Here is a 27,918-nt window from a genome sequence, read left to right on the forward strand (position 1 = left end):
CAGGGGAAAGCTTATTTCAGGGCCCTTCTGACAATAAAGCCTTTATTTCCAAGGAGACTGACAATAGGCTGAAAAGTTTTATCTTAGTTGATAATTAACAGGAAGTCCTCAAAAAAGGAGTAAATGCCACCAGCCCCTAGGATAGCTTTTGGGAAACAAAACTATGTAAAGAAGACGTAAGCTCTCTGCCCATCAGCATGACTTTTAGCTACCAGGCACTTGCAGAGAGCTCAGGAGCACCTGCACTATATTAGCATTTAGGTCCTTTGTCCTACCAACTAGTCTGCAGCCATGTGTAAAACAGTAGTGACACTTGGTTGGGTTCTGTATGCAGTTTAGTATCAAACACACTCAGTTCAGGAGCAAATGTTTTACCACTGTTGTTATTAACAACCTTGGCTTTGCAGTAAATCTGAAATACCTAAGAAAAAACAAATCCCATGTGAATGTCTTAGTCTGAGCTGGTTATCTTCACCATCAGTAGGAAGATGCAGGAATGTAGGGGCTGTTTCCTTAACTAGATCCAGTAAATCACCATGAAGAAGTCTGTTTTCTCTCTGTTGATTTACGGGGCGAATCCCAGTGAGTAATTCAAATGTTCACAGGTCAGGTAAGATGAATTCCATCCTCTGTGCCTGGAAATAAAACAGTTCTGGGCAAAATACAGCCCTCTCATCAGTAGGTGGACTTCTCTAAAACCTGTACCCTCCAGTATTCTCTTCCCCCTCTTAATCCACTCATAATGGTAAAGCAGTTCCCTTTGATCTTTCACAGAAATGGCAAGCACATACAGCTTAGAATCTCATTTCTTTTCCTGCCTAGAGTCATGCAGCCAGTTCTCTGCCGGATCCAACCATGTCTTGGCGTGATATGTGTTGAAACCTCCTACTTCATGGTGGCTTGACATAAACGGGATAATATTCAGCCCTGGCTCCATAAAGTAATGTGGAAGGCATTTGGCAGCATTCCTAAATTCCTGCTGTCTAAACAGGAGGAAGCAGATCACTTCTACATACTGGCATTGATTTATAGAAACTGAAGGCCGTGAGGAATCCTTCCATTTAAACCAAGCAGGGAATGCAAGAGAGAGTTTCTGTATTCCTAGTTGTAGGTTTGAGCCCAGTCACCCCCATGCAGAGAAGGAAGCCACCAAGATGTCACATACAGTAGTTAAACATTTTTTAAAATGTTTACTACTTCTTTCCCCAAAGTCCTTCCTGAGGGCAACTGAAGGCACACTCCTCTGCACTTCTGTGCTGAGGGTTTTAAAAAAATTTGGGTAATTTCACAAAGCCTTTGGTTTTATTTTAATGCCTCTTTCTTTCAATTTATTTTAATGCCTCTTTTCTTCCAATTCAAAGAACGCAATCTTACTGTGTCTTGAGACAGCAAGTGCATATTCACAATGGGAGAGACTCAGCAGCACATAAAAAAAAGGCGCAGGCAGCACTCTCCCCCATGATAAGAACACCTGAACACAATTTATTTTTAACATGCCTATGGCATCCCTTCAACAGCAGGCACACGACAGCACTGTTACTGCATAATTAGGAGCTTTGTGGTTACGCTACATCAGCAGTGACACTAACTTCCTGGAGAAGTGGATTTAAACCTCTGGGACAACTCTTCCAGCATCTCCATCAGTTTCTCTTCGTCCTCTGGTGGACTGCGAGTGCTTGCCAGCGGTAAGTGTGTAGAGACTGGTTGCCTGTCTAGAAGACAAAAAACCCCATCCTTATGGGTACATTTAATTACCTCTTTAAGCACAAAGGACATTTTTCTGCTAGGCTGTATGCTCCTCAAACATACTTTCTGGTCTTGAAGCCAGGAAACTTACCTTCTAGGCAAACAATGTTACTTAAGCATATCTTCCAAAACAGAAATTAAAACTAACTTCGTTTTTGTTTTGGAACTAGAGTGACTGTCCTTCAGCAAGGTATGACTTAGACTGGGGAGCAAGACTTCATTTTCAGCTAGGGACAGAATAGATAAGTCAGGCCTTATTACAGGGTGATGCCTGCTTCCTGTCACTAGCATAACTCCTGTAGACAAAGACAAACTCGAGATTGTTGTTGCAGGCAAAGGCTGTTTTTGCAGCATGGAACAGGTTTTTTTCTTTGACTCCTGGATAATGTTTCTAGTGCTACACAAATCCCCCAGCTGGGACTTCATAGTTTGGGTTATTTTCAATCTTAAAATGCTTACTTTCATCCATAAAAATAATGGTTAAATTCTAAATGCCAAAGAATTCATGCTAATTGCTCAACCACCAGAACTGACATGGATCCAACATAAAGATGTCTGACCAAATTTTCTCAATTTGATGCTTTAATTGGTTTTCTAAATCTCAGGCTCCTTGCTCACTCTGAGTATAGCTATATCATCATGCACTCTGAGGGGTTTTTCTCTCCAAAAACACAGTACGCAGCTCCTGAGAACCCTATGATAATGCTCTCGGATGTGTATTAAGAAACCATCAGGGTGCCAGGGCAGTCTATTTAACAAATCCAACTTCCACAGAAGCCAGACGAGACTAAAAGAACAAGCTGTTGAGACACTGGGCAGCAGATTTCTCTGAAAACCTACGAAGCTGCCATCAGGCTTCCCAGGCCAGCAGAGCTGTTTGCTCTCTTAAGAGGAAATTTTGTAACTGGTTGCACATAACCCCTGCTCATGGAAAACTGAGGAGAAAGAAATATGTAGAGGAATGTTCCCTTCTCCGTACATGAGTATGAACTGTTTCCTACTTAATGTAGCACTTCCAGTAGCCTGCGCTGAAGTTTGGGAACTATGTGTGAAAGCCAAGTTCAGCATCACAGAGAAGATGCTTCTAGTCTTTGGAAAGCAGGGCTCTGTCAAACATATTTTATTCTGGCAGATGCAGTGGTTTCTGGTTGTACAAGTCATGTTCTCACCTCCCTTTTTTTTTTTTTTCCTCAGGAAAACACAAAATTGCTGGCTTCGGCTTGCACTCAAAGGGAACAGAATAAAAGAGAACAAAGGAAATGGAGGGAAGGTGTGACTGATCCAGGAAATGGCCATCTAGGACCAGAAAAGCAGGGTTTGTGGTAAAGTGCTCCTACACTCAAAGCCCTTGACTGGAAGGGCCTGAGGAGGTCCCATACTAAGCTGCAGTTTCCAAAGGGCAGCAGGAGAGAGAAATCACTAACTTCATCACCGTTTGATAAGCATGGAACACAGACACAGGACTTCTCTTTTGCAGTCATGCCAAGACCAAAGCTCTCAAAAGTCATTGTCTATAGCTGAAGAGCCAAGGCATATTCCCTCTTTAGTAAAGTCAGGCATAGACAAGATCCAAAGGCAAGAGCCTGGTGGAATTATGATCTAGAGCTAGAATAAGTGAGCAGAAGCATTAGGACCAAAGGGAGGCGACAGGAGTACAAAAAAAGGCAAAGCTGGGCTATACAAAGGCAACTGACGAGCTGGAACGCAGCATTTCTGCATGTACCACGTGATGGCATAAAAAAGGTCTGATTAAGTATCTGTCAGCCATCCCTGTGTGACTGTTTGGGAAGGGACAGAAGGGAAACAATCAACGCAACTCCAGAAAAGTATGAACTTCCTGCATGATCTGCCTTCAGTGAATCAGGATTTGAGTGCCACATCCAACAAAAGTACTGGATTTCTCTAAGTAATTACCCTGAGCTTTGCCCTTCTCCTACTGGACTGACCTGCATCAACATTATGACATTCATGCTTCCAGCTGCCCCTACTAAGATGCCTGCCATTTGCTTGGGAGAAAAGAAAGGCTCTGTACTATTTTTCCATCCTCTATGCTCACCGTGCCAAAAGTGCCACTGTGTTCAAGACTCTGCCAAACATCAGAGAAAGGGGGAATTGGCAGTTTTAACTAGCATGGAACAGTAGGAAGAAAAGCCTGTCAAAGCAAAGCCAGCCCCCAGTGCTTGGTGAGAAGGATGCTAGTTTCCCAGTATCATAAAAGATGCTATTTGACTGCTGTGATTCACCTTCTCTTGGCACGGTCCTACGTACAGCCATTTTCATTAAAAAAATCCCAACCTTCCCTAATGAAGTGCTTTGAAGTTTGGATCAGCTACTTCACAGGACAAAAGTAGGAACATAACAACTTAACACAGTTGGTCTCTGGTTATACAACGCTCACTCGAACTTCTAGTCTTGAAATGATTTTGAGAAATACTTTATCCTTTCAACAACAGTTGCCCAGTGGAGACTTCATCCCCTTCCAGCCCAGATGGGGATCCTACAGTTCAGGCAGCTTAGGAATCTCCACTCCTATGGAATGTAAGACACCCAAATCTTACCTTGGAAGAACAATCCGCTTGGTAACTGTGTTGCTTCAGATGATACTGCCAACCATACAACAGTATCAGCTCCTTGGACCTCTGTGCGCAGAGTATCCTTCATCCTCTGATAGAAATCTGGCATTGACGATCTCACAGCTAGAAAGAATAACAGCGGAATGGTAGTCTGCCATGCAAGGCTTTTTTCACAAAAAAGAACAACTAAAAATTGTTACTGCAAGTGTACAAAGAAGCGAAAGCATCTCAGGGTTTATGAAAGAGTATTTCCTCATAGGGGTATGAAGACTTATGGTGGAATGTGCTAAACTGCCAGATGAAGCACCAGTTGTTCGTTTGGGTCAAATTACAGGGATGAAACTAGCAGAGTCTGAGAACAGGATCAGAGGTTCCTGAGGCAATTCCATTCTAAATTGCAAAAAAAGTAAGACATGGGAAAAACAGAAGTAACAAAAACCAGGTACCATAACAGGATTTTCAGCTTTAATTTTCTCATCACTTTTAGGAAACCAGTTGCAGCATTTTATTTAAAAACTGTACGGTGAATAATACCTAAGCCAACTACACATTTCATGCTCAAACTCTGGTTTCACTTTATTTTTGTCCAGCAGGTGATGATCGAAGGCCCATCCCCTGCATCTGTTTAATTTTGGAGGTTGGAGAGTCCTTGAACTTTAAGGTGGGATAACTTTATGGTTCATTCCGCTTGAAAACCCCAGAGAGTATGCAAAAATACATGTATTTTAACAAAAAATAAACACTAGGATATTTATTTGAAAGGGCAGTTTTCAAGTAGATGAGGTAGATGCTTCTGTCATCAGAAGTAAATTTGGGATACTGCATCCCTAGAGGAGACCTAGAGATCAGATTCCTAGTCTGCATCCCAAGCCTGGGTGTTAAGGGCTGGTAACATACTGCAGAATGCAACATTCATAGCCAATAACTGATGCTGCCCGCCTGCTGAGACACAGCCACTGAAGAACAGCTGCAGCTCAGACAAAGGGCTGTCTGGCCAAACACGCTGCTTCTTGACAGCAAGAAATGTTAAGAAGAAGGGTAGAGGAACAGGGATTGTACAATGCTACATGTTCCATTTTTCTGTATGCCCTTGCAAATTCCCAACATCTGCATACTGGTGCTGATAGAGGCACAAGTGCTTATCTGTGTTTAACAGTCCCACTACAAATGTAACTTAAAGGTTAGCTTAAAGCATTTTGGCTCTGCTGTGTATTTACGTGGGGCTGGAACCACTCATTGCCCACTATTATTCATTGGCTATACACAGATTGCAGACGCTGTGCAGAACACAGACACCAAGGGGGTACAAAACAACTTCAAGCACCACTTTGCAGCCAAGGAATCACTGCACCTGTTGGAGAAATATTCCAGAAAGTTTAATTTCTCTTTGCTTTTAGACTAATCCTGAAAAGAAAAAGAAAAACCTCAGTGTCAAGCAGATGATACCTGGAGTGTCTGCCCAGCCGGGGTGCATAACAGAGAAATGGATGCTTCTGTGAGCTTTTGCCCATTGTTCCGTCAAGACAACTTGCTGTCTCTAGGATAAAGCAAAACAAAAAAAGCCAGACAAGCATCAAGTTCAATAGCCTGTCCACTAGGTTAGTTCCCAGGGAGATAAACTACACCAAATGTGCTGCAAATACCAGGGCATTTATGCATAGTAGAAATATGCCCTTGCTTTTCTTGATCGGATTTACCAGATAACATTGTCAGAGACCACAATGTTCAGTGCAATCTATATCCTGGCCACAAGGTTACTTTTAAAGTGGTTACACTGCTTTTACTTGCCTACTTGCTGCAGGCTGTAGGTAAGAACTAAGCAGGCAGAAAGAGTTTGTAAGCTAGAGACAGTTTTCCCCCTTGAGACTTAAATCAAATCAAACAGAAGTCTAGCCATGCTCCCTGTGCAAGAGGATACGCACTCATAAATGCATGCCCTCATATTGCTGAAGATTATTGCTTGTGTGTCTCTGTACAGGTTAGATCCAATGCGAAAGCAACAGCAAACAACAGGCTTTTTGCAAAGCAGATGGTGTAAAAGCTGCCTAGCACACAAGTGCTGGGCTTTGTTCTCAAAATCGGGGACTGTACCTTGTTTTGTGCATAAACCATGGTTCCATCAAAGGTCCCATTTGCTGACTGCAAGTCAGATATGTTTAACTTTTGAACGAGCATGCCCCCAGAAGAGACAGTGATCTACAATGAAATGAATGAAAAGCAATGAATGAAAAGCAAATGAAGGAAAAACAAAAGCAAGAACTCCCCACAATCACACTCATGCATGTAATGTGGTCTTCAGGCCATATTTTGAAGTACCTAGGGAGCACGATTCCTCTGCATACTCTGCACCAGGCTTGTACTTGTGTGTGGAGCATTACCGGGAGATGAAGTGGAAGAAAAGGAATTTTTTTTAGAAAGTGACTTTCATTCAAAGTGGTGTTGACTCCTTCAGAGAACCTCACGCTTCTTCCTTTTGAAAAGTAATTGGGACTAAAAAAAAATAGCAGAACAGGACTAGTTTATAAGTTTAGCATTTATAGAAACTAATTAGAAAATGAGACACAGTACAATACTTGGGAAATTTCATCTAAAAACAATGTACCTGCTGTCCTACTTTACACCATGATCTGTAAGATTCTTTTAAGCCTACACTCCTGTACAGCTATTTTGCACTACGCTGCAGGAGAGGATTTGCTCCAGGAAAAGAAAGGAGAAGGGGAAGTATCCAAAAGAAGTGTTCTACTCTGATTTCCAGTGAAGGGTTGAGAATAGCAGGTGGGAGCTTTGCCTTAAAGGCGGTGGCTGCTGTTAGCAAAATCCAAAAAGATTCTACAGATGCTTATAGCATTATAACTAATCCTGCATTGCTCACACAGTAAACGAAATGCTGTCACAAACCCACCAATTTTCCACAACATCGCACTCACCACTCTGGCATCAGCTTCTTTTTCCAGGAGGGGCAGCAAGGCAGTTGTCAAAATGTATGTACCTACAAGACAGATAGGAACCAACATTAACTTTTCTTTTTAAAAAAGATTTCTTCTCTCCCCACCCTCTGTAACAACCCAAAACACAAAGTGTCTTCATTTTTGAAACCTGATCTGAATTTAACCATGATTCTTTTGCTGCTTTACCTGCATACCCTGTAGTGGTCCATGCTGCTGCATACTTATCAAAAGGGACATCAGTTACACTATGGACTTATGTTTATTCTACCTATAGAGCAAACCGCTTACTACATTCAGCCACGATTCTGAAGGCAAAATGGCTCAGGTATGGATTTCCTTGGGGGTGAGGTGATGCCAGTGAAGAATGCATTTCCACTCCATATATACACACAGAATTATCAAATGGTTTGGGTTGGAAGGGACCTTAAAGATCATCTAGTTCCAACTCTTCCCCATCATGGGCAGGGACACCTTCCAGTAGGTCAGGTCGCTCAAAGCCTATCCAACCTGGCCATGAACACCTCCAACAATGGGCATCCACAACTCCTCTGGAAAACCTGTTTCAGTGCTTCACCACCCTCATAGCGAAGAATTTCTTCCTTGTATCTAACCTAAACCTACCCTCTTTCAGTTTAAAGCCATTACCCCTTACCCTATCACTGCATGCCCTTGTGAAAAGTCCCTCTCCAGCTTTCTTGTAGGCCCCTTTAAGTATTAGAAGGCAGCTGTAAGGTCTCCTTCTCTTCTCCAGGCTGAATAACCCAAACTCTCTCAACCTGTCTTCATCGGAGAGATGCTCCAGCCCTCTGATCATCTTCATGGACCTCGACTTGCTCCAACAGGTGCATGTTCTTCTTATCTACTGGATAAGAGCTGAACACAGCACTCCAGGAGGGAGAAGAAAACTGTGCTTTACACATGTATTCCTTAGGCCCTTGCACATGTACTTGAGACTCATCTGGCTTTGCCTTGTGAAATCACTCAGAGTACACTGACACTTTTGATTTGTGTTGCACACAAAACCCACCTCTTAAATCCCCAGCGAGACTCAAAAAGACAACGAACCCTTGGGGTAGGGGAGAAATATTAACGTTGCATACCCACAGTTGAGTTAAGATTACTTGCAGAAACATAACTGTGTCCTTCCCCACTTTAATCATGTTCACTTAACATAGATTTGTACATACCACACAAATATATTCCATTGCAGCTGTTACTATGACCAGCAAAGTTTGTTATTCAAAACTTTGTTCAGCTGCTAGCGTATTCGATTTGGACACACCTAGTGATGCTCAAGTGCAACACAGGCACTTTTGTTTTTATCTCTTCGGGGAGTTTTTTATTTTTTGCCTTTAAACTGGATTTTTAAAAAAAAGGTTTAATTAAAAATAAATCTAGCTCCACTTGGTTTAGTGTTTCTTTGTCAAGTATACTCCTTCCCTCTCATCTTTTCACAAATGGTTCAACAATTCTAAGTCAGCGATGAACATATGTTTTCCATGAGCTACCGAGGCCATGTTTTTCCCTAGACATAAAGACTTCAGAACGCAGCCTTATAACCTCTCTTCCACAGAGGCAATGAGATCACTCAGTTAAAACACAGCATGTTTATAAACATTCTACCAAAATCAAATGTGTCACATGCTTGGTGAACAAACTGTTCAGTTCCCTGTCAGTCACAGCAGTCTTCATTTTCTCTGTATAATCAGAGGGACATCCATATGCACACAATATATTTAAAACCCCACAAAATCAAACAAAGCAAATGCACAACAGATGAGTAAATGCAGCCTGTCTTCAGCAGAAAAAGCAAACTGATGCAGTCACCAGCGAATAACACAAGCCTGTACATCTCCCCTGCTAGTGGCAGGGAGGCTGAATGATGACACCATTCGGACAAGAGCTGCTGCCGATTGTCACAGGAAATTGCCACAACATTTAAAAAAAAATTATAAAAGTAATTACTTAAGTAGAAGCTTCGAGCCTGGATTAAATCTTGATTTGCTATGGATTCTTCAAATGCTAAGTAACATCATGTCTTAGTTTAATAAGCTGCATTTCCTAAAGGCAGAACTGCAATGCACTGGCTATGAGTATGTTTGATTTTACTGTCCTGCAGATAAATTTACACTTTTAAGGGATTTCATGTTGGTTTATTAATTCTGAAGGGATGTAAAGATGAATGCATTAATGCTGCCTCATTAACAATTGGGGTTTGTTTTGTTTTCCAGCTGGATGAGAGAAACGTTCAATGCCAAAACTCCTGCTTAGAGCAACTACAGCTTGTCAGAAGTTTATGTGTTTATTTAAAACCACAAACCAACTGCAAAGCTAGCATCTCCGTTCTTCCTCAAGTTTATTAAGAATTCAGTAAATCCCACAGAGCCAGAGCATTCTATCTTTTTGCCCCACAAAACCACTTGCTCATTTGCTTTCAGACAGAGTGCAAAAAGGACCAGTTTTGATCCCAGTTTCCTATGGTAGGAACTAGCACTAGTATCTCAAAACACATGCAGATGTGACACATCAGGCATTAAGACTGAAGCACTTCATTTCTCCCACTACTGAATATTTCACCAGCTCGTGTCCCTGTTTTAAGTGTTCAAACACAAACTCCTTAGTATTTTAACTACTTGGATATTATACATTCTGTCAGGCAAAACAGCCTGGACAAGAAATTTAGCACAATAATAGAATAAATTTGCCTTATAAGGTATATTGCTGGTTGGGAGACATCATCATCAACTGAAACCTCCACATTTTTATTCATGTAAAAGCTGGCGCATAGTTTAATATTTACATTCAAATAACTAGCAACAATGACAAGTACAGTCAGCGTAGAGGCCTGGCACAGCCATGGACTTCATGGCATGTATTTGGCCAAGCACAGCTGTATTGCAGTATGCAGTAATATAGAAATTAATTTCTAAGTAAAAAGGGGAAGCCAGAAATGAACGCCTTGCCAGAGTCCTTATTAAAAAAAAAAATTGCATCAACAGTATAAAACAGAAAAAAAAGGAAATTTTTTTATTTTTAGTAAAAAAATTTTTGCAAGGAAAACCAAGACTGATTCAGAAGACTATTTCCCTCTCCCTCACTTAAGGGAATCAAGACAACATCTAATCAAGACAACATGCTTATCCTTTTGCTAATAATTGATTATTAATATCAATGCACTGGACATCTGCCTTTCCAAACTGAACACTTTAGCATTCAAATGTTTCCTTAATAAAAACCACATTTCTGTCTGTTAAAGAAGAAACCTCCTCCCACACAGCTTAGTTAAAAATGGTAAAGAATATCAAGAGAGAACATAAAGATATATGGAGGGAAAGGCAATGATCAAGAGTGATGTGCCTTGCACTGAAAGCACTGAGCATTGGTTATCTTGGTGACCCTGCCTCTCCTCTGAGAGGGCCTTGGGGGTTCTGCCAGAAACAGAAGACTACCCAGAAAACAAGCACTGCCACTGCTCCTGGGGGATTCTGTGGAGAAAACATGCCCTTGCCTCACACAGATTCTCTGTAAATGGAGATGCTCAGCCTTAAGGCCACCATATTTCCCAGTGCCTGTTTCCCAGCAGCTGGATCTACCACAGAGGAGGAACCGAGTGCTCTGTGGGACACACAGCAACTGGGAGAAGGATGTTTCTGTCTGAACAGTTCTCCTGGACTACAGCCCACATCTTGCACAGGTCTAATTGTGCCCATGGAAAAGAACAGGCTATTTTAAACTACTCATATGGTGGAAACTCAAGCAGCAGCCTCTGTCTTATAGGTATCTCAGACCCAGCAGGCAGTAAGTACACCTGCAAGGCAGTGCTGGACATACGGCTGTACTATCAGCACCTATGACTGCGAGACAGAGGCCAGACTCTTATACATCACCTTCTCCTGCCACTGGAAGATATATCATCTGCGTGGCCTGAAAGCTTGACACCCACTTGTGTAATGGTGGGGGAAAAAAAGAAAAACATTGCTGTCAAATGATATACAACACTTCACTTTGAAAAGCAGTATCTGCCATGCCACAACGGAGTCCAGCAAGATGAATTTGGAAGCTCGCTCACAAGCAGCTGGAATGTGGAAGGGGGCACGTAACTGTCTAGTCTATCCCCATGTACAGGATTTCTTCTTGTCCTCACTGAGCTTTAGTCAACTCTTCGCTTCAGCAGAGAAACCTACTGCACAAGTTATAGCCCCATTCCATGTAATGCAGTTTGGCACAGTACTTCCTGGCCATGTTTCCTCTAGTTAAAAGACATTCCTTGGACTGATGCACAATTTCTTTTAAGGATAAACAACCTCCCAACATTTGCTTTTCTTCAAAAAAACTCCTGCAAGTTTTATGTCACGAAGTGGAGCTTACATAATAGGAAATCATGTATAATAGAGTGTAATTAAAGCCTTCCTACAAGCATACAGTTACTCCACTATAATACATCATTCAACCAGCTCTGTTGTATGGTAGATTAGAGAGTGTAGGTTGTCAGTCTGTGCATTACATGTGGTAACTCCAGCAAAAGCAACAAGCATGGCACTTAATGAGAATACACTTTGTTATACACAGTCCCTCACAAGTGCTGATCACATCAATGTTTATTTAAGTTTCATGTTTACTTGCTTAAAAAAAAATTTAAAAGTAAAATTGAATCACCATGCATTCCCTTGAGGCCTGTTGTGTAATTGCACTGCTTGTTCTGAGATCTTCCCAATTTGAGTAATCTGATACCATGTTCTAATTAACAACTGCCATTTTAAACTCCATACAGCAAACTCTGTCAACCTGTGAGAGCAGTAATTCACTGTTTCACAATCACAGAGTGAAACTAAGGATGCAAGTGGAGAAAATGAGGAGCTGTTAGGGAGATAAACACTCCATTTGTACACTAAGTTGTTTATACTACAAAAATCAGCCTGTCTACTTGATAAACCCCTAAATAAAATCAGGCTACTTTTTTGCATGACCTGAAGGAGATGCCGAGGGGACTGCAGGGAAAACACTACTAGGTCTTACAGGAAGGTAGCTCCACACATTCGTGCAACAGTTCACCATGGATCTTGTCATCTCTACCACAGCTTAACCATCTATACCGCAGCTTAACCAAAGTGTAAGCTATACCTGTGCAAGGGACAGAAGCCCACAGACAACCCAGACACTGGTCCTTCCCACAGAAGGCTACAAATCTTTCTGCACTAGAACATGACACCAAGTAGAACTGGAATAGCCCTGACAGACAATATAAACAAAGATGGTGAAGGCAGCTTTCCAGAACGCTGGTGTTACAACTCAGCTGTAGCCTGCTAAAACCTGGAGGAGTCCTTAGGATTCATATGCTTCAGACTTGGAAATCAACAGGATATCACGTATAAAAACAGTACATGAATACATACTACTATCTTCTTTACAGATTTAAAGTGCCCCAAAACCTGTACTTTAAAATTGATTTAGAAAGAAAATTACATTTTCAGCAGAAGTAATACTGTAAAGTCACTACCTGTTTGTAACACCAAATTAATTGCAGACCCATGTGCCTTGGTACATTCTAGAATAATTTTTACTTGATGCTTTATCTGGTAATTAGTGGTAAATCATTGGTGAGTTTTTTAATCTGCTAACATTCGCAGCCAGCACCACACTCGGTAAAGTTTTCCATCTGCCTGAGCTTCACAGTACTATTAGGAACAATGTTATTTCAATTGTGAAAAAAAGTGGGAAAAAAAAGAAGAAAAGTTTTATTGTACAGATTTCAATGGTTCATTCAGCTGGTAAAAATCAGTTAAATTGGCTTGCTTTTCTTATGCCTGAGTCATTAAAAAACAAAAAAACAATCTGACATTCTTCCTTGACCTGGTTATATTTTCAAGCTTTCAATTTATTCAGTTTCAAGTAAGAGACATCCCTAAGTCTGCTTCCTCAGTACAAGATCAGGAATGAAGATTTTAATGTGCTGTCTCTGGAGGCCGATTTGACCACACTAGCAATAACTGAGAGTGCATGGGAAGAGCTAATGAACACAAAAGACAAAACAAAGGTTTACATTTCCCTTGAATTACAAAGCTCAGCTCAATAAGCGTTCCTATGTGCCCTGGGAATCTAGGTCTCAGTATAACTAGTGGATGTGCCCTGGGAATCTAGGTCTCAGTATAGCTAGTGGATGTGCAATTATAATCAACCTTATCTTTTCATCCAGAAGTCTCTCAGCTCTTTAGAAAGAAAACTGGTGTCAGTCTCCTTTTCACAGTTAAGGTTGTCTTGACAAAGATCAGGTGCTGACCTTATGGCAGACTGACAGCTGCTACCCAAGTTGCTTGACTTCCAGGTAGTTCAGAACACAGTCCACCAGGCAACACTGGCTTGCGTAAAACACCAATTAAATACATTTTGTATGTGTGTGTGTGGGGAGGAGCCTGACAAACACTCATACAGGTCAGGCAGTTTGGCATAGATGGGCTGTACTGCTAATGCAGCAGAAATGCATCTTGTTTCCTCTGTCCCTACCTCTTCTTGCACACAGAGTAAATGTATATAGCGATATTATTAAAACATGAAAGCATGTTAGACTGAAGAAAAGACGCATACCAGGAGCATAATTTATTTATCTCTGAGTGTGTTTTAGCATCCCCTTGGCTGGTAAGTAGCAATAAAAATATAACATATGTGCCATTTCTCCATGTCAAGCAAGGTGTCTTGAGCAAAACTAAAGTGAGGCAGGCTATAAAACAGAAGAACAAGGACTGCTCCAGTTAAATGTCTAGTGCTTCAATAAAAACACACTTCTGTTGCTTCCACTAGCCTACCAACGCTGACAGATTTTTTTTCCAAAATGACTGAATACTGTCAGTTTGAATAGTCTTTGCTGGGAGTTTTACTAAAACAAATAAAATAAAATCTAATTAAAACCAAAAACCATTGACTCAGAATTCTGCATATCTCATCAGAAAAAAATGACTGCTTGATGCTGCCCAGCTCCTGGGTACAACCTTGTGCAAAAAGTCAGCCCACAGGAGGAAACTTAGGGACAAAACCAAACAAACTAAAGAATACACAAATAAAATCCACCCATCAGGATCAGCAGCTCTCCAGGAAATCAGCCCACATTACCCCAAGCCATTAGTTCAATTTCATACTGAAGGTGTGATTCAGTCAGCAATGTGCCATTTCAGATTTGTGTGTGGCTAGCGCTCCCACATTACAGTCTAAATGCTCCAGAGCAGCTCTGCTCTCTGCATTTAACCCGAGCTCCAGCAATCAGAGGAACAATTCTTGGGGATCTAGCAGGGGAAAAAAGGTAAAATAGTTCATGTGACTGCAACAACCAAACAACAAAGAGCCATGTGGTGTTTGTGCCAGAGCTCCATTTTCAGGATGCTGGGCGCCAGCACAGATACAGCTGCTGCTGTCTGCTCAAAGCAGTTTACAGTTTGAACTTAAATAGGAAAATATTCCCAGTCTGGTTTTAAAAGCTGCACAGCATTTTAGACACTCAAATGAACAATTCTGCAGCTGAAATAAATGTTAATTGGATATCAGATGAAGAATTCAAAAACTCTGCCCTGCATTTAAAGCATGTTATAGTTCAGTATCTTGCATTTTTAGATAGTTGTGATCTACACACTCCTTTACTAGACTACAGCTAAGACCCAGGGCAGAAACAGTGAGCAAAAGATGGAAGGAACACTCTGTATGTGAAGATCTGAAAAAAAAATTAATAGTATTATATCTTATTTCTGCAGAAATCAGGCAGTTATGAGTTATTGTTTCCATGCTGCTGATGAGACAGACAGCTGCAGATTTTCAAAAGAGGTTGACTTGAGCCCAAGTCACCCTTCAGGCTTTAGCTTTTCTGGGGACACAGGCAAAGAGGTGAATTTAGTTCGTTTTCTCAGACCACATATCTGTTTTTGGTCAACCCATATACCAGCCATATCTAATTTAGCTACCTTTTTCTCTGGGAACCTATAATCACAAACAGTTACCAATACAGAAATAACTTCTCCAAAGTAAAGCATGCCTACAGGTACCTAGCGCTTATAGAAATGACTTAACACAGCATCTACTCTGACACATTTCTCCAAGCAGCCTTCTCCTGCTATGACTCCAGCTATATGATTTATTACCCCATCTCCGACTTTGAAGAAAAATACTTGCACTGTTGATAGCCTTGGTTCTTTGTGTGTTTCTCACCTATAAGCACAGAAGCTTTCTCTTGCACAGACAGCTTCTTTCAGCTCAACCAAGTCCCACTCTGTACTGAAAGCTTCAGAGTTTAATGCTTATTTTTGCCTGGAGAGAACCTGTCTAAGAAAACAGCCCAGTTCTTGTCTGAACTCTGCAGAAGTTGGACAACAGATGATGACTTATCTGTTTTACCTTATCTGCTCAAAAGTGCAACCACCTCCTTGAACTTATACAGGTAAGCAGCATGCGATGCCCAAATGAACAAAGCAGATCTATATGTAACATTCATAAAAGAGAATACAGGCATTTTCCTAGTTAGCTACAATCATAACTCAGCTTCCTCTGTGTGTCTGTGTTACTCTAGTAACGCTGATTTACACCTGGGAAAGCAGAACTTGCTGCTTCTACTTGTGTGATAATTCAAGTGCTGCAGTGCTATGGTTTCTCAGAAATTAATTTCCTCAATGTTTAAAGCCAAACCAAAACATGTTTTCATGTTCAGACTGTCGTATTTGTTCCACTCTGCTTCTCCCTGGAAGAACTGCGCCTTTATGCATTGCTGGATTTTTGTTTGAAAGACCACAAGAGGGTTAAACTATTTTAAGGTGAATACATTTCTTAAGGCAGAAGTTCTTGTACTTCTGCAGCCAGGGGAAATTTCATGGCAAAATAAAATTCACTTTGGATTTTTGGCCACAAGAAATAGAAGAATATCAGCAGAAGATTAATCTGAAGAAAATGCACCTATGCCTTTACACTTGAATTAATTGTCAGTTTAACATAGCCAGACTTGCAGAAAAAAAACAGAAAACAAGCCATATGCACCATTACCAGCTAAGCAAAATACATTTATACTTAAAAATGTCAGTTTTCAAAAATAAACAGGAGTTAAGGAAGCAATGTAGGAAAAAAGCTAAGAATAAAGCCCAACAATGGTTTCCAACCTGTATTAGTTCTATAAACGTCCAGTCTTTATAGAGAAAGCTTCCCCTTTCCTTGTCTCAGATATTGATGAACAGGAGGAAAACACAGAAAGAAAGCACCACAGCTCCTCCTCAATGTGTCATTATATTAAAGAGTGTCTCTTGAGAAAGCCACCTACCCTGCACAGAGGCAGAGGGAAAAGAGTGTCAGGACTGCAAGCACACTTACAACAGGGTATCATCTGCTTGGAACAAAGCTTACTAGCAGATTGCAGAATCAATTGAATTAAGTCGTATTTACATTCATCCACTGCTGCTATGATAAATGAAGGCACTGATATGAGAACAACTGAGAACTGAAGAAATTAAAAAAAAAAATTATGCTCCAAAAATCTGTAATATTGCTTATTTTCCTTTCCCACTCCTTCTCTGATACAGTAATGGTACGATCGGTCTTCACGAAGGAATACACACCTCACAAACCCAGCCATACACACACATGTCTACCAAAAGTAAGTATCATACGTCAGAACTAAGCCTTCCATGCTCACCCAAGGTGTTCGTTGCAAAGTTTCTTTCAAGTCCATCTTCAGTTAATTCTCTGTTATTCACCATACATCCTGCATTGTTGATCTGTAAGACAACTCCTGTAAATGAAAATAATCTACACAAATATCTACAAACAAAACCATACATACAAGCAGTCCACACTAGTTTGCTGTCTTCTGACACTAGAACACAAAGCTACAAACTACTTCAATAAACTGTGCTATTCCAAGTCACACTATCCTATGTGACCGTTAAGTCTTTTTCACAAAAGGATCTTCAAAGAAATGGATCTGTGCAGAGCCAACAGACCTCTGAAGCGCCTTAGTCAAGGTTTTTAAAACCTTTCCTGACAGAAAGTAATATGCAAGTTGTAGATCAGATATTAGAACATAAATGTGCAGTGCATTTTGTTAGTCTTATCTGAGAGACCGCATTGAACCCATGCTATGTGGGTGATGCATTCACTGTTATGGGAAAATTAGGGAAGCTGTGCAACATGTGGTACAATGGCCCGCAGGAACTTCTACCCTCAGTGAATTAAATTAATTAGCTCCAAACTTGGCAGATTAGCCAGGTCAGTAGGCTGCTGCATCCTAGCTAGCCCTGAGAAGAGCAGGTTCACCAGCAGAGGTGCTTCATACTAACTTTGTGCCCTGGTTGTAAGAACTCCAGCTTTTGTCTCTGCATGGTAATCCTGCACAGATTCCCAACCTGACTCACACATTGCTAAAATAGCGCTGCACCACACAGCATGGATGAACTGTAAGGTAAAACCCCATCAGCAGTCAGAAGCTTGCAAGCTATGTGCGGCTAGCATATTCTCTGACACATTTCTTTCTTTGCCTTACCTTCCAGCTTTTATTTCCCACTTCAAAAAGTGATCTGCCCCTACATACCTTCCTGCTCATTTTCTGCCACTCCTCAAAATCTATTTTCCCATTTCTGTCAGAATTTCCTCATACAGTAAGCATCAAAACCACTGTTGCAGGTGCCTCAGTTTTAGTACAGCCCCCAGAGCAAACTGTCACTGCTAAATAAAGGGGAAAGAGTATTGAGCCCCTTACCAATCATGCTGCTTAACTGTTTGCTCTCTCTCTGCTCTATTTTTGACTGCTCTAACTAGAATTTCTATAAAAGTTTAATCTTTAAGAGGGAGTAGCTCAAAGGAAGTCTAATCTGCCCTTGGAAGGAGGCATCAGTCCTTGCGGTATTTTGTTTAGCAGAAAGTGCATAGCCTAATATGCAACCTAAAGGCCACAATGTTTGCATGGTGAGGACCTCAAAAGATGCAGCTGAAAAAGTACTGCATTTCTCTCTCTTTTTCAATGTCATTATCTGCATATGTGAACTGAGAACAGACAAGGGCAGAAAGACCACAGAGACTACTGCAGCAGCATCTAGAGAAAATGAAGCAGAGAACTGCGGATCAAATTATAAAACCTAGACTAATCATGGAACAAGTTCAAAGGCTACACAGTCCAAAGACAGACACATGATTTAAATATTCAAACTTACCAATACATTCAATTTATGTTCATTTTTGAATTTTTCAGCAAAATTCCAGATTTCCTTGGGATTAGATATATCCACAACATGCAGAAAGATATTCTAAAGGAATAAAAAAAAAGTAAGTGACAATCAACATGGAGACTGAAGAGACCCTGTTCACTGCTAAGCCCTGCCTAAGTGAAAAGGTACTTAAGCAGCATAAAAAAATATTATCTCCATAACACAACTAAAACACTTAATGCACAACTGGGAAATCTAATTCTAATCCTTAAAATATGTTTAGTCATTTTATTCAGTTGTTTCTGAGCCACAGCTTTTTAATGCTGAATTTATTAAGAGCCCTACTTCAATAAACATAAGTGACAGAGTCAGGCATAGCAGAAAACTAGAAAAACACTGCAAACCTTCTCTTTAAACAATTCATATAGAGCTTCCTCTGTAGCTGAAAGCAACTTTCCATCTCAGCCTTCTATTCTTAACACTAAGGAAAACCAGCCCTCTCAGCCTCTCCTTGCACACCACATATCCCATCTCCCTTGTCCCCCTGACAGCCCTCCGCTGGACTTGCTCCAGGACATCAGTCACATCCTCATCCTGGAGCCCAAAACTGGGCACAGGACTCCTGCTGTGGTCTCACAAAGGCTTAATAGAGAGGATGATGCACCTCCCTCAGCCTGCTGGCTATACCTGTGTTCATATAGCCAGGGATGTGGTTGGCCTTCCTTGACCTAGGGTACACTGCTCACTCATGGACAACTTGTCACCCTAGGTCCTCTTCTTCAAAGCTCCTTTCTTGCCAGTTAGCCCCAGCCTATGCTGCTCCATGGGGAGGACTGTGCACCTGGTCTTGGTGAACTTCATGAAGTTCATGGGCAACAAGTGTTATTTATTTGACATCCAGACAAGCCTCAGCAGAATAAGCTAGATCCGAGTCCCCAGCAAGTGACAAACCTATCAAGACATCAAGCTAAGACTGCAGACAGGTGCCTCCATCTCCCACAGGAGGGAGCCTCCAGCCATTATCACCTATCACTTTCTCCCAGTGACAACGACATTTCAGGCTCATCTGGCTCCAACACCTCCCCTGACAGAGCTTGTTCTTCCTCATCTGTTACCATGGCACTATACCTATCCTATAAATGCACATCTGCAGACAGAGAATGAGTCTGCCTACTGTCACCTGCAGTCACAAGCTTCCAGCCCTCCCTGTCTAGGGGTCTCTGTTCACTGCTTATTCAAGCAGAGCTTTTAGCTGTCCCTCTTTCCACGCAATGCAGGGTTTGTGCTTCTACTCTCTGCAAAGACCCTGTTAATTTTCACTTTCCTACAGTTTCACATCCTGCTCATTTCGGTTCCTAGCAGCCTAGCACCTTGACTACCGCAGAACCCAAGAGACGAGGCCGCCATCATGCTCTTCCCCAGGCTCAGGAAAAGTACCAGTCATTCTCTGCAGCTCAGCTTCTGCCACATCATTCCTCTGGAGATCTGTCTGGGACAGCCTCCCGTGCGCTAGGCACAGTCGCTCCAACCAGGGCAGCAGAACACACTTTCAAGGTGCATCAGTGAACAAACCCTAGCTGGCTCAGAGTGCTGGGTGCCTTCTGCACCCCCTTCCATGATAACTGCTGCATTAACTGCTAAGTCCTTGTTAGCCACTCCATGTCACAACAGCCTTGCAATGTTTTGAAATACTACAGCTGGGAATGAGGATGCAGTCGAATAACAGAAAAACAGAAAAGCTTGACATAAGAGAAAAATTTTCTAAACCACCAAAGCTAGAAATATTTCCTCTCTCCAAAACATCAAAACCAGGCAATTCTCTTGCTTTTTGCAAATTTGTATTCTACCTAGTACAAGTGCAGTGGCATTTATCAGCATACAAAAGGCATGTCAACTCCTACTCTTCTCCTAGATAGCACTTTAAGTCTCAAAGACATACCACAGATAGGCTTATGACATATCCCAGGAAAAGGCAGTTCTAAAATAATTATGCAGAGGATGTGTTCTCATGCAAAACAACAAATAAACATTAAAGGACCTCTTCTCTTCCCAAGTTGTTTCTTAAAATAGTCATTATACAAGCAAATGAGATAAGTGAAGAAGCTGAGAAAATTAGAAGACATTATTCTTTGGCTATAATTCTGCTTCTCTGCAGATAAAAAACACACAACTTTTTCTCTGCAGCCATTGGATTTCAGCTCCTTAGTTGAGTTAGGTCAGAATTTTCTCACCTTAATTTCCATTTCTGAACAAAATCTTGACACTGCTCTACTGTTTCTAACTGGATCTCTCTCTAAAAGCTTTCTACTTGTCAAGCTACTACCATTATCTACTGGAACAGGTAAGTTGAAGGTTTTGGCGCAGATGTCCAATATCACAAGTGACTTCAGAGACTGAAAAAGCTCTAAATCAACAGTTATCTGCTCCAGATTGTCACAGTAGCTCAGGAAAAGGACCCACAGGTCTGTTGCCTATAGAAGTCCTCGGTAGTAGTGAAGGAATTTTCAAAGTCAGATCTAATCTCTGTGACCAGATCTACTTTAACAGATTAGGAGAACTTCCCGATTCCCAGGTCTAGGTGCAGGTGCTTGCCAAATAACAACTCTGTTTCAGCACTGCACTCCGGCACGCGTTGCTGTGAAAGGTGGAAAAAAGTCTTTGGCATATACTACAACAGGATCTCTGTTCAGATGATCAGGAAGAGCAAGTTAAGTCTGGATACAGCTTGTCAAGTTGCAAATAAAGCATTTTATTATCTCCCTGAATTGCTTCTGAATGACTACTTATAAAGAAGAATGTACTTGTGGATTCCTTATTAAAACGAGTCTTCTCAGTGCAGTCACGTGTCCCATAGGGCCTCCTGTACAGCTCACCTAACACTTCACTGAATGCTGCTTTCTATACAAGTGCCCTGTTCTCAGGGCCACAAACAATTCTGCAATGCCCTCATACTCTTTCATGACTAGAGAAACTACAGGCCTACCAAAAAGTGGGAATGCAGTAATTGTGCTGCTTTTAGAGGAAGAAGATTATTTCCATCAAGTTGTTTCACCAAATGACATAAAACAGAACGTGAAGGAACCTTCAGAGCTCATTGCATTCTCTCCTCTTCCCAGGTTGCCTGACTGCAGTTCGAAAAGGAGGTAACACAGATAATCACTAGTCCTACCACAGCCATGAGATTTGTTATAGAGAGCTAGAAAACATTTACTTCTACATAAGGACTGACTTAATTCGCCTTCAATAAAGAACTGAAGTGTGATGCTGGTCGTGTCACACTAGGGAGCTGAAACCAAGGAGCAGAAATTTAGTCAATACGGTATCTCTAATCATAAAAAAATCTTCAGAATTTTTGATCCACATTACAAACTATTACTGGAATCAAGCTACTGTGTTCAAGAGCCAAGTGACTACTAAAAATGAAGACAGCTCTCCATCCAAGTGTTGTGGGTTGACCCTGGTAGGCAGTTAAACCCCATACAACCACTTGCTCATTCCCCACCCAGTGGGATGGGAGAGAGAATTGGAAGGGTAAAACAAATAAAGCTTGTGGGTTGAGATACAGTTTAATAAGTGAAGGAGAGTTGTGTGTGCAAACAAAGCAAAATAAGTAATTCATTCACTACTTGCTATTGTTAGGCAGCCATTTAGCAATGCCCAGGAAACCAGCCACTGTAACTGCAAGTGTCTCCCCTTTCTTCCCCAGCTTTTATTGCTCAGAATGACACTGTATGGTATGGGATATCCCTTTGGTCAGCAGGGGTCTACTGTCCCAGTGCCTCCTCTCCCAGATTCTTGTGAATCGTCAGCACAGCAGGGTAGTGTGAGAACCAGAAAAGGCCCTGATGCTGTACAAGCACTGCCCAGCAACAGCTAAAACATGGGTGCGCCATCAACACCATTTTGGTCATAAATCCAAAACATAGCACCACAGGAGCTGCTATGAAGAAAATTAACTATCCCAGCCAAAACCAGTACACCAAGATAGAAAGACAGTGACTGTACTTTTCCATAAGCACACCCTCCTGAATAATTAGCAAAAGCAACAGTGACAGCTACAGGAATATATTGTAGAGTGATACATGCAGAAGCAAAATGAATCTGTAATAAAAAGAAGGAAATAAGGAAGAGATATTACAAGAAAAGGAGGTGGGAAAGTGTGTAGCAAGGAATTAGGACCATGCAAAGATCTTCAGAGCAGTCCACCTTAGCAAATCAAAAGCATATTATTCAGACACATAAAACCTTCAACTCCAGTGTTGTTAACTCATACACGTTGTTGCAATGCACTAACTTTTAAAAGCCTCAGCAACATAGTTAGAAGCAGTAAGTAAAGCATCACAAAACATCAACAACAAACACAAAACAGCGTGCTACTGGTGACGTTAGTAACCACAGACAACTTCACCTATTGAAATTAAATCACTTCACATCACATGGATGATGAACTACTAAATGTTTCCATGTCCGTATGAAAATACTATTAAAAACACAACAGAAAATGACAAAACAGAATATCTCCAGGCCTCTGAGCTCTTTGAAATTAATCATCTTTCTAAAAATAACAAAAAGACTGAAGAACAACTCACCTGATTGCCTGTTTCTGCCTCTATTTCTTCTTTGGCCACCTCAGCCCGTTCCTTATTTCGGCAAACCAGATGAACCGTGCCACCTGGTGGATGTTGACGTGAAACAGGTTTGATAATTAATTACTAACTGCGTTTTGGGGAGGCATCAGCAAAGAGGAAGGGCCAGGAAGCAACATGCAATTTGCAGTTCTTGTTAGGAGTCACTTGTTGATAAAATCCAAATGAAACAAAACAACTTCTGTGACTGCATCCCAATGTTTGTGGGAAATGTATAGCCTGCTAGTAGCAGTGGAAATCCTGATCTGATGGCCACCAACATATCACAGGGTCTTCCCAGCAGGCAGAATATTCCTGAGCTATGCACAGCCAGCTTCTCCGCTGTCAAGAGCAGAGCAGTGTCTTTTCATTGATGCTGCTGAAGCTCAGGTCTGTGGAGCTCTCAGGGCTCCCATGACATGTGCTGATGAGCTGTGAGCAGGGAAGCTGGTTAGGCCCCTAACACCCTACAGTAATCCCAGATCCACTCAACCTTGGGCCATTCTTGGGGACAAATGCCCTCCAAAAGGCACTAACACATCAGTCAGACCAGACATGCCAAGAATCCCTACAGGGACTATCAAAGGACTGAGGTAAAGGTCCTTGAAACAAAAGATTTAGGACACAGAGAGTGAATATAATAAAAAAGCTGGAAGATTTCTGCTTGGCTCTGGTCCCTTCAAAGGCAGGCAGGAGAGAGCAAGTATCATTCTGCAACAGAGTCCTCACACAAGACTGGAGAAGGACACTGCACTCTAGGTACCGTCTGCCCAAACCGTTCTTGGTCAAGTGTGCACATCATGTTTAGTGTCGATAAAATACCAGAGCTACACTGGAAATGAAGCTAAGGCATCTGTACTGTAAATGCCTCCTTTGGCACACGCCTTAGAAATTCAATAAAGGCCTTGAACAACGCAAGTGACTGGAATTGCTCTGTGAAAAGGAAATAAAAATCCTGTATTGCACTGTCAGATTTGGTTGCATTACTTTTTCCAAATGAAGAACAGCAGTGAAAAACTTCTGAATCATAGAAATTATAATACCCACGGAAGACACTGTTAGGTCATTTTAACTTCGTGTGCACGGCAACACCCGCACAAAGTATCAAGACAAGCAGTCTGAACTAAAGGCTGTTCTTCGTGCTCCAAGTACAAGATATGGTAAAGCTTGCAAAACCTGGCAGGCCTATTTGTGAGCAAATCAGCAGACAAGGCAATACTTAGATAAGGCTATTACAGATAATGGCAGTAGTGGGAACCTGAAATCAATCACATACTGGTACTGATGGGGATATTTAACCCAAAGGCTCTTTGCTGATAATAACTGTGGATTAGCTTAGTTTAACAGTGGCCACTTTCCTTCATGTTAGAGTTATGAAATCTAAGCAGGCAGAAAGACAGCAAAGAGCTGCAAGTTCCTCCCTTTTATCCTACATGACAAAATTGCTATCACTCTTGCACAACAGGAATTATTTTGTCAGTTCTGAAAGGGATCAGGTTTACCCTTCAACAATAGTTCCAGTTCATACCATCTCCTTGCTTACAGAAGCAACAGAAAGAGTAACTGCATGTAATCAGTTGACGGATACAAACTCCAGATTATCATTGTTAAGACCAAGCACCACTACAGCAACTGCTTTTATACTCTCTGATCCCAGCTTAGCAATGCCAATCATTTTCTTCCCTCAAATGACACATTTGCAAGTCCTTCAGAACAGTTCAAATTCGGCCAGGCTGCTACTTGTACCAAATGAGCCTTAAACAGTTTGATCCGTCATTAATTTCCTCACATGCCACTAGAGCAGACAGTCTCAGAAAACATGAACTTGAGCAACTCTCTGCAGACGCACTCCACTGATTTTGTTTCATTATTCCAGTCTGCACAGCAGTGATGGTGCTTAAACTTCTAACCCACACTAACAGCCCTGTAAAACAGCACGCCTGACCCCTCATCCCAGGAGCTGCATCTTTGGGTTTGTGCTGGAAGGCCAGGCTGGCTTAGCCCAACCTTCTGAACCCCGAGAGCCCCTCGTTACGGCCAGCTTACCTCTCCTCGCTATCTCTTTGGCTGTGGCCTTGCCAATGCCACTGTTTGCGCCAGTGACCAGAAAGGATCTTCCAGCCAGGTTCACCTCCAAGTCAGCTGGATTGAAGTGCTTGGAAGCAGACTCATAGCCGTTCCTGAATAAATCAGAGACACTTCTGAGAAACTAGAGAGGGGTACTTGCAGAAAACACAGGGAAGGGTTGAAAAACACTTCTCCCTCACAGCTTGGTGTACTTTTTTCTATCAGGTGCAACACACACTGAACGCCACTGTCCCCGTTACTCTCTGTGCTGGTGGGGGACAGGCCAGTGCCAGTGATGCTGCAATAAGTGATATTTTGGCTGAAAGAGGGTGGATTTAGATTAAAAATTAGGAAGAATTTTTTTTGTGTGAGGGAGATGAGGCACTGGAACAGGTTGCCCAGAGAAATCATGGATGCCCCATCCCTGGAGGTGTTCAAGGTCAAGTTGGATGGGGCTTGGAACAACCTGATCTGGTGGGAGGTGTCCCTGCCTGTGGCTGTGGGGTTGGAACTGGATGATCTTTAAGGTCCCTTCCAAGCCAAACCATTCTGTGATTCTATTGATACAAAAAGTAGTTACAATCACAAAAAGCGGAATATTTTTTTATTTAAGCTAAAGAAAAATTTCATCTAAGTAACTGTATTTTTTTAAAGTTAGATAGAATAACTCTCCAACAGCATGTTTTCTTCCAGACAGTTTTTGCAGACTGTTCGTTCTTCGAAGATGCTAACATCTCGTGTGACCTGAGCTGAACAGATGCTCTTCTGCAATCACCCGCTTGCAGCGTTTCCTCATCTCAAACACAGGGTCCGGAGGGTTGGAGCCAGCTCCAAATTAGCACGAGTTTTGACCGTCGTGAAGTTCACAATAACATTAAAACGAGTCATTGGGAAGTGACAGAACGCGCATGAGATTTCTGGGGAAATTTATCACAGGGGGAAACAGATTCCGTCCCCAGCTCCGGTCTCGCCGCACACGCTCGATGGAGATCGCTGCCCCGCGTCGCCCAGCCCCGATAAAGGGAGCTTAATTCCTAAAGCTCCGAACCGATCCCCAGAGGGTTTACTTGCGGGCGTTTGCGGCTTCCCCGATTCGCTGGGATTCGCTGGCTCCGGCGGGGGAGGCCGCCACTCAAAAAACCCAACGCCCCCGACCCCTCGAAACGGTTAAGCGCTCCCGGCAGCGCGGAAACGCCCCTTCCCCTCCCTCTCTCCCCCCCGAGCGGTACCTGCCGTACTCCCGCAGCCCCTTGACGAACCACACGGCGCTGCGGTACCAGGACATGGTGCGGTTAAGCGCTGACCCCGCCCTGCCCCGCAGGGGAACCCGGCCCGGCCCGGCCCCGGCCTTGCGTAAGGGACACAACCCGCCCCGCCCCGCAGAGCGACCCGCCCCGGCGGGAGCGGGGAGAAGGCGTGTCGCTGCGCGCCTGCGGCGGCTTGGGGAGGGCGGGGGACGGGGCTGTGAGGAAAAGGGAAGGGAAAAGGGAAGGAGAGGGGAAGGGAGGAGGGAAGGGAAGAGGGAAAGAGAGGGAAGGGAAAAGGGAAGGAGAGAAAAAGGAGAAGGGAAGGAGAGGGAACAGAAAACAGAAGGGAGGGGGAAGGGAGGAGGGGGGGGAGGGAAAGAGAGGGAAGGGAAAAGGGAAGGAGAGAAAAGGGAAAAAGGAAGGAGAGGGAACAGAAAACAGAAAGGAGGGGGAAGGGAGGAGAGGAGAAGGGTGGAGGGAAGGAGAGGGGAAGGGAAAAGAGAAGGAGAGGGAAGGGAAGGAGGGGAAGGGAAAGGGGAAGGAGAGGGAAGGGGAAAAGGGAAGGAGACAAGGGGAAAGGGAAGGAGAGGGGAAGGGAAAAGGGAAGGAGAGGGAAGGGGAAAAGGGAAGGGGAGAAGGGAAAAGGGAAGGAAGAGGGGAAGGAGGGGAAGGGAAAGGGGAAGGAGAGGGAAGAGAGAAGGGAAAAGGGAAGGAGAGGGGAAGGGAAAAGGGAAGGGGACAAGGGAAAAGGGAAGGAGAGGGAAGGGGACAAGGGAAAAGGGAAGGAGAGGGAAGGGGAGAAGGGAAAAGGAAAGGAGAGGGGAAGGGAAAAGGGAAGGGGACAAGGGAAAAGGGAAGGAGAGGGAAGGGGACAAGGGAAAAGGGAAGGAGAGGAAAGGGGAGAAGGGAAAAGGGAAGGAGAGGGAAAGGAAAAGGGGAAGGAAGAGGGGAAGAAAGGGAAGGGAAAAAGGAAGGAGGGGAAAGGGAAAGAAGAAGGGGAAAGGGAAGGAGAGGGGAAGGGAAAAAAGAAGGGGAGAAGGGAAAAGGGAAGGGGGAGGTTTTAGGAGTGTGTTATTCTTGGAGGAGAGGAGGCTGAGGGGAGACATCACTCTTCACAGCTCTTGAAAGGAGGTTGTAGTGATGTGGGTACTAGTCTCTCCTTGTAAGGAACAGGTGATAGGGTGAGAGGAAATGGCCTCAAATTGTGCCTTGGATTAGATACTAGAAAAAAATATCTTTACTGAAAAAGTGGTCGAGCATTGGAACAGGCTGCCCAGGGGAGTGGTGGAGTCATCATCCCTGAAGGTGTAATGAAGCACTTCGGGACATGGTTTAGTAATCACGGTGCTGTTGGGCTGACAGCTGGACTCGGTGATCTTGGATTCAACGACTGTGATACAGACCTGGGCCTGCATTCTCTGCTCTGGAAAGCTGCCAAAGGGAGTCTCTTGCAGAAATATTAACAGCTGTGTTGCACCACAAGAAACAGCATTTTATATAGCAAATAAACACATGGAACTCTGGACTCCTTCTAATGTAGTTAAGTTTAC

At 42.7% G+C, this 27,918-nt stretch overlaps 1 protein-coding gene across 3 annotated transcripts; it reads right to left on the reverse strand.

Annotated features, from left to right (window-relative positions):
- Nucleotides 1-317: 317 nt before the first annotated feature.
- Nucleotides 318-26,455, reverse strand: DHRS12 (dehydrogenase/reductase 12). Of its 3 annotated transcripts, XM_069881815.1 has the most exons (10): nucleotides 26,351-26,455; nucleotides 25,101-25,234; nucleotides 23,019-23,101; nucleotides 18,436-18,528; nucleotides 16,923-17,004; nucleotides 7,247-7,308; nucleotides 6,411-6,515; nucleotides 5,766-5,856; nucleotides 4,305-4,442; nucleotides 318-1,712 (listed from the first exon to the last, which is right to left on the reverse strand). In XM_069881815.1, the coding sequence occupies exons 1-10, from the start codon at nucleotides 26,404-26,406 to the stop codon at nucleotides 1,585-1,587; spliced, it is 972 nt and encodes a 323-aa protein (XP_069737916.1). In that variant the 5' UTR covers nucleotides 26,407-26,455; the 3' UTR covers nucleotides 318-1,584. The 3 variants fall into 3 exon arrangements, with proteins under 3 accessions (XP_069737916.1, XP_069737935.1, XP_069737925.1); XM_069881834.1 differs by lacking the exon at nucleotides 25,101-25,234 and having other exon boundaries at nucleotides 26,351-26,434; XM_069881824.1 differs by lacking the exons at nucleotides 23,019-23,101; nucleotides 25,101-25,234; nucleotides 26,351-26,455 and having other exon boundaries at nucleotides 16,923-17,018; nucleotides 18,436-18,530.
- Nucleotides 26,456-27,918: the final 1,463 nt, after the last annotated feature.

The sequence above is a fragment of the Phaenicophaeus curvirostris genome, chromosome 1, assembly GCF_032191515.1.
Source record: "Phaenicophaeus curvirostris isolate KB17595 chromosome 1, BPBGC_Pcur_1.0, whole genome shotgun sequence".
Classification (NCBI taxonomy): domain Eukaryota; kingdom Metazoa; phylum Chordata; class Aves; order Cuculiformes; family Cuculidae; genus Phaenicophaeus; species Phaenicophaeus curvirostris.

Coding starts and splice junctions, on each gene's coding strand:
- DHRS12 (XM_069881815.1), bottom strand. CDS start 26,406: ATGTCCTGGTACCGCAGCGCCGTGTGGTTCGTCAAGGGGCTGCGGGAG. Junction 23,102..25,100: donor CAAAGAGATAGCGAGGAGAG/GTAAGCTGGCCG, acceptor AACATCCACCAG/GTGGCACGGTTCATCTGGTT. Junction 6,516..7,246: donor AAGAAGCTGATGCCAGAGTG/GTGAGTGCGATG, acceptor ATTTCATTGTAG/ATCACTGTCTCTTCTGGGGG.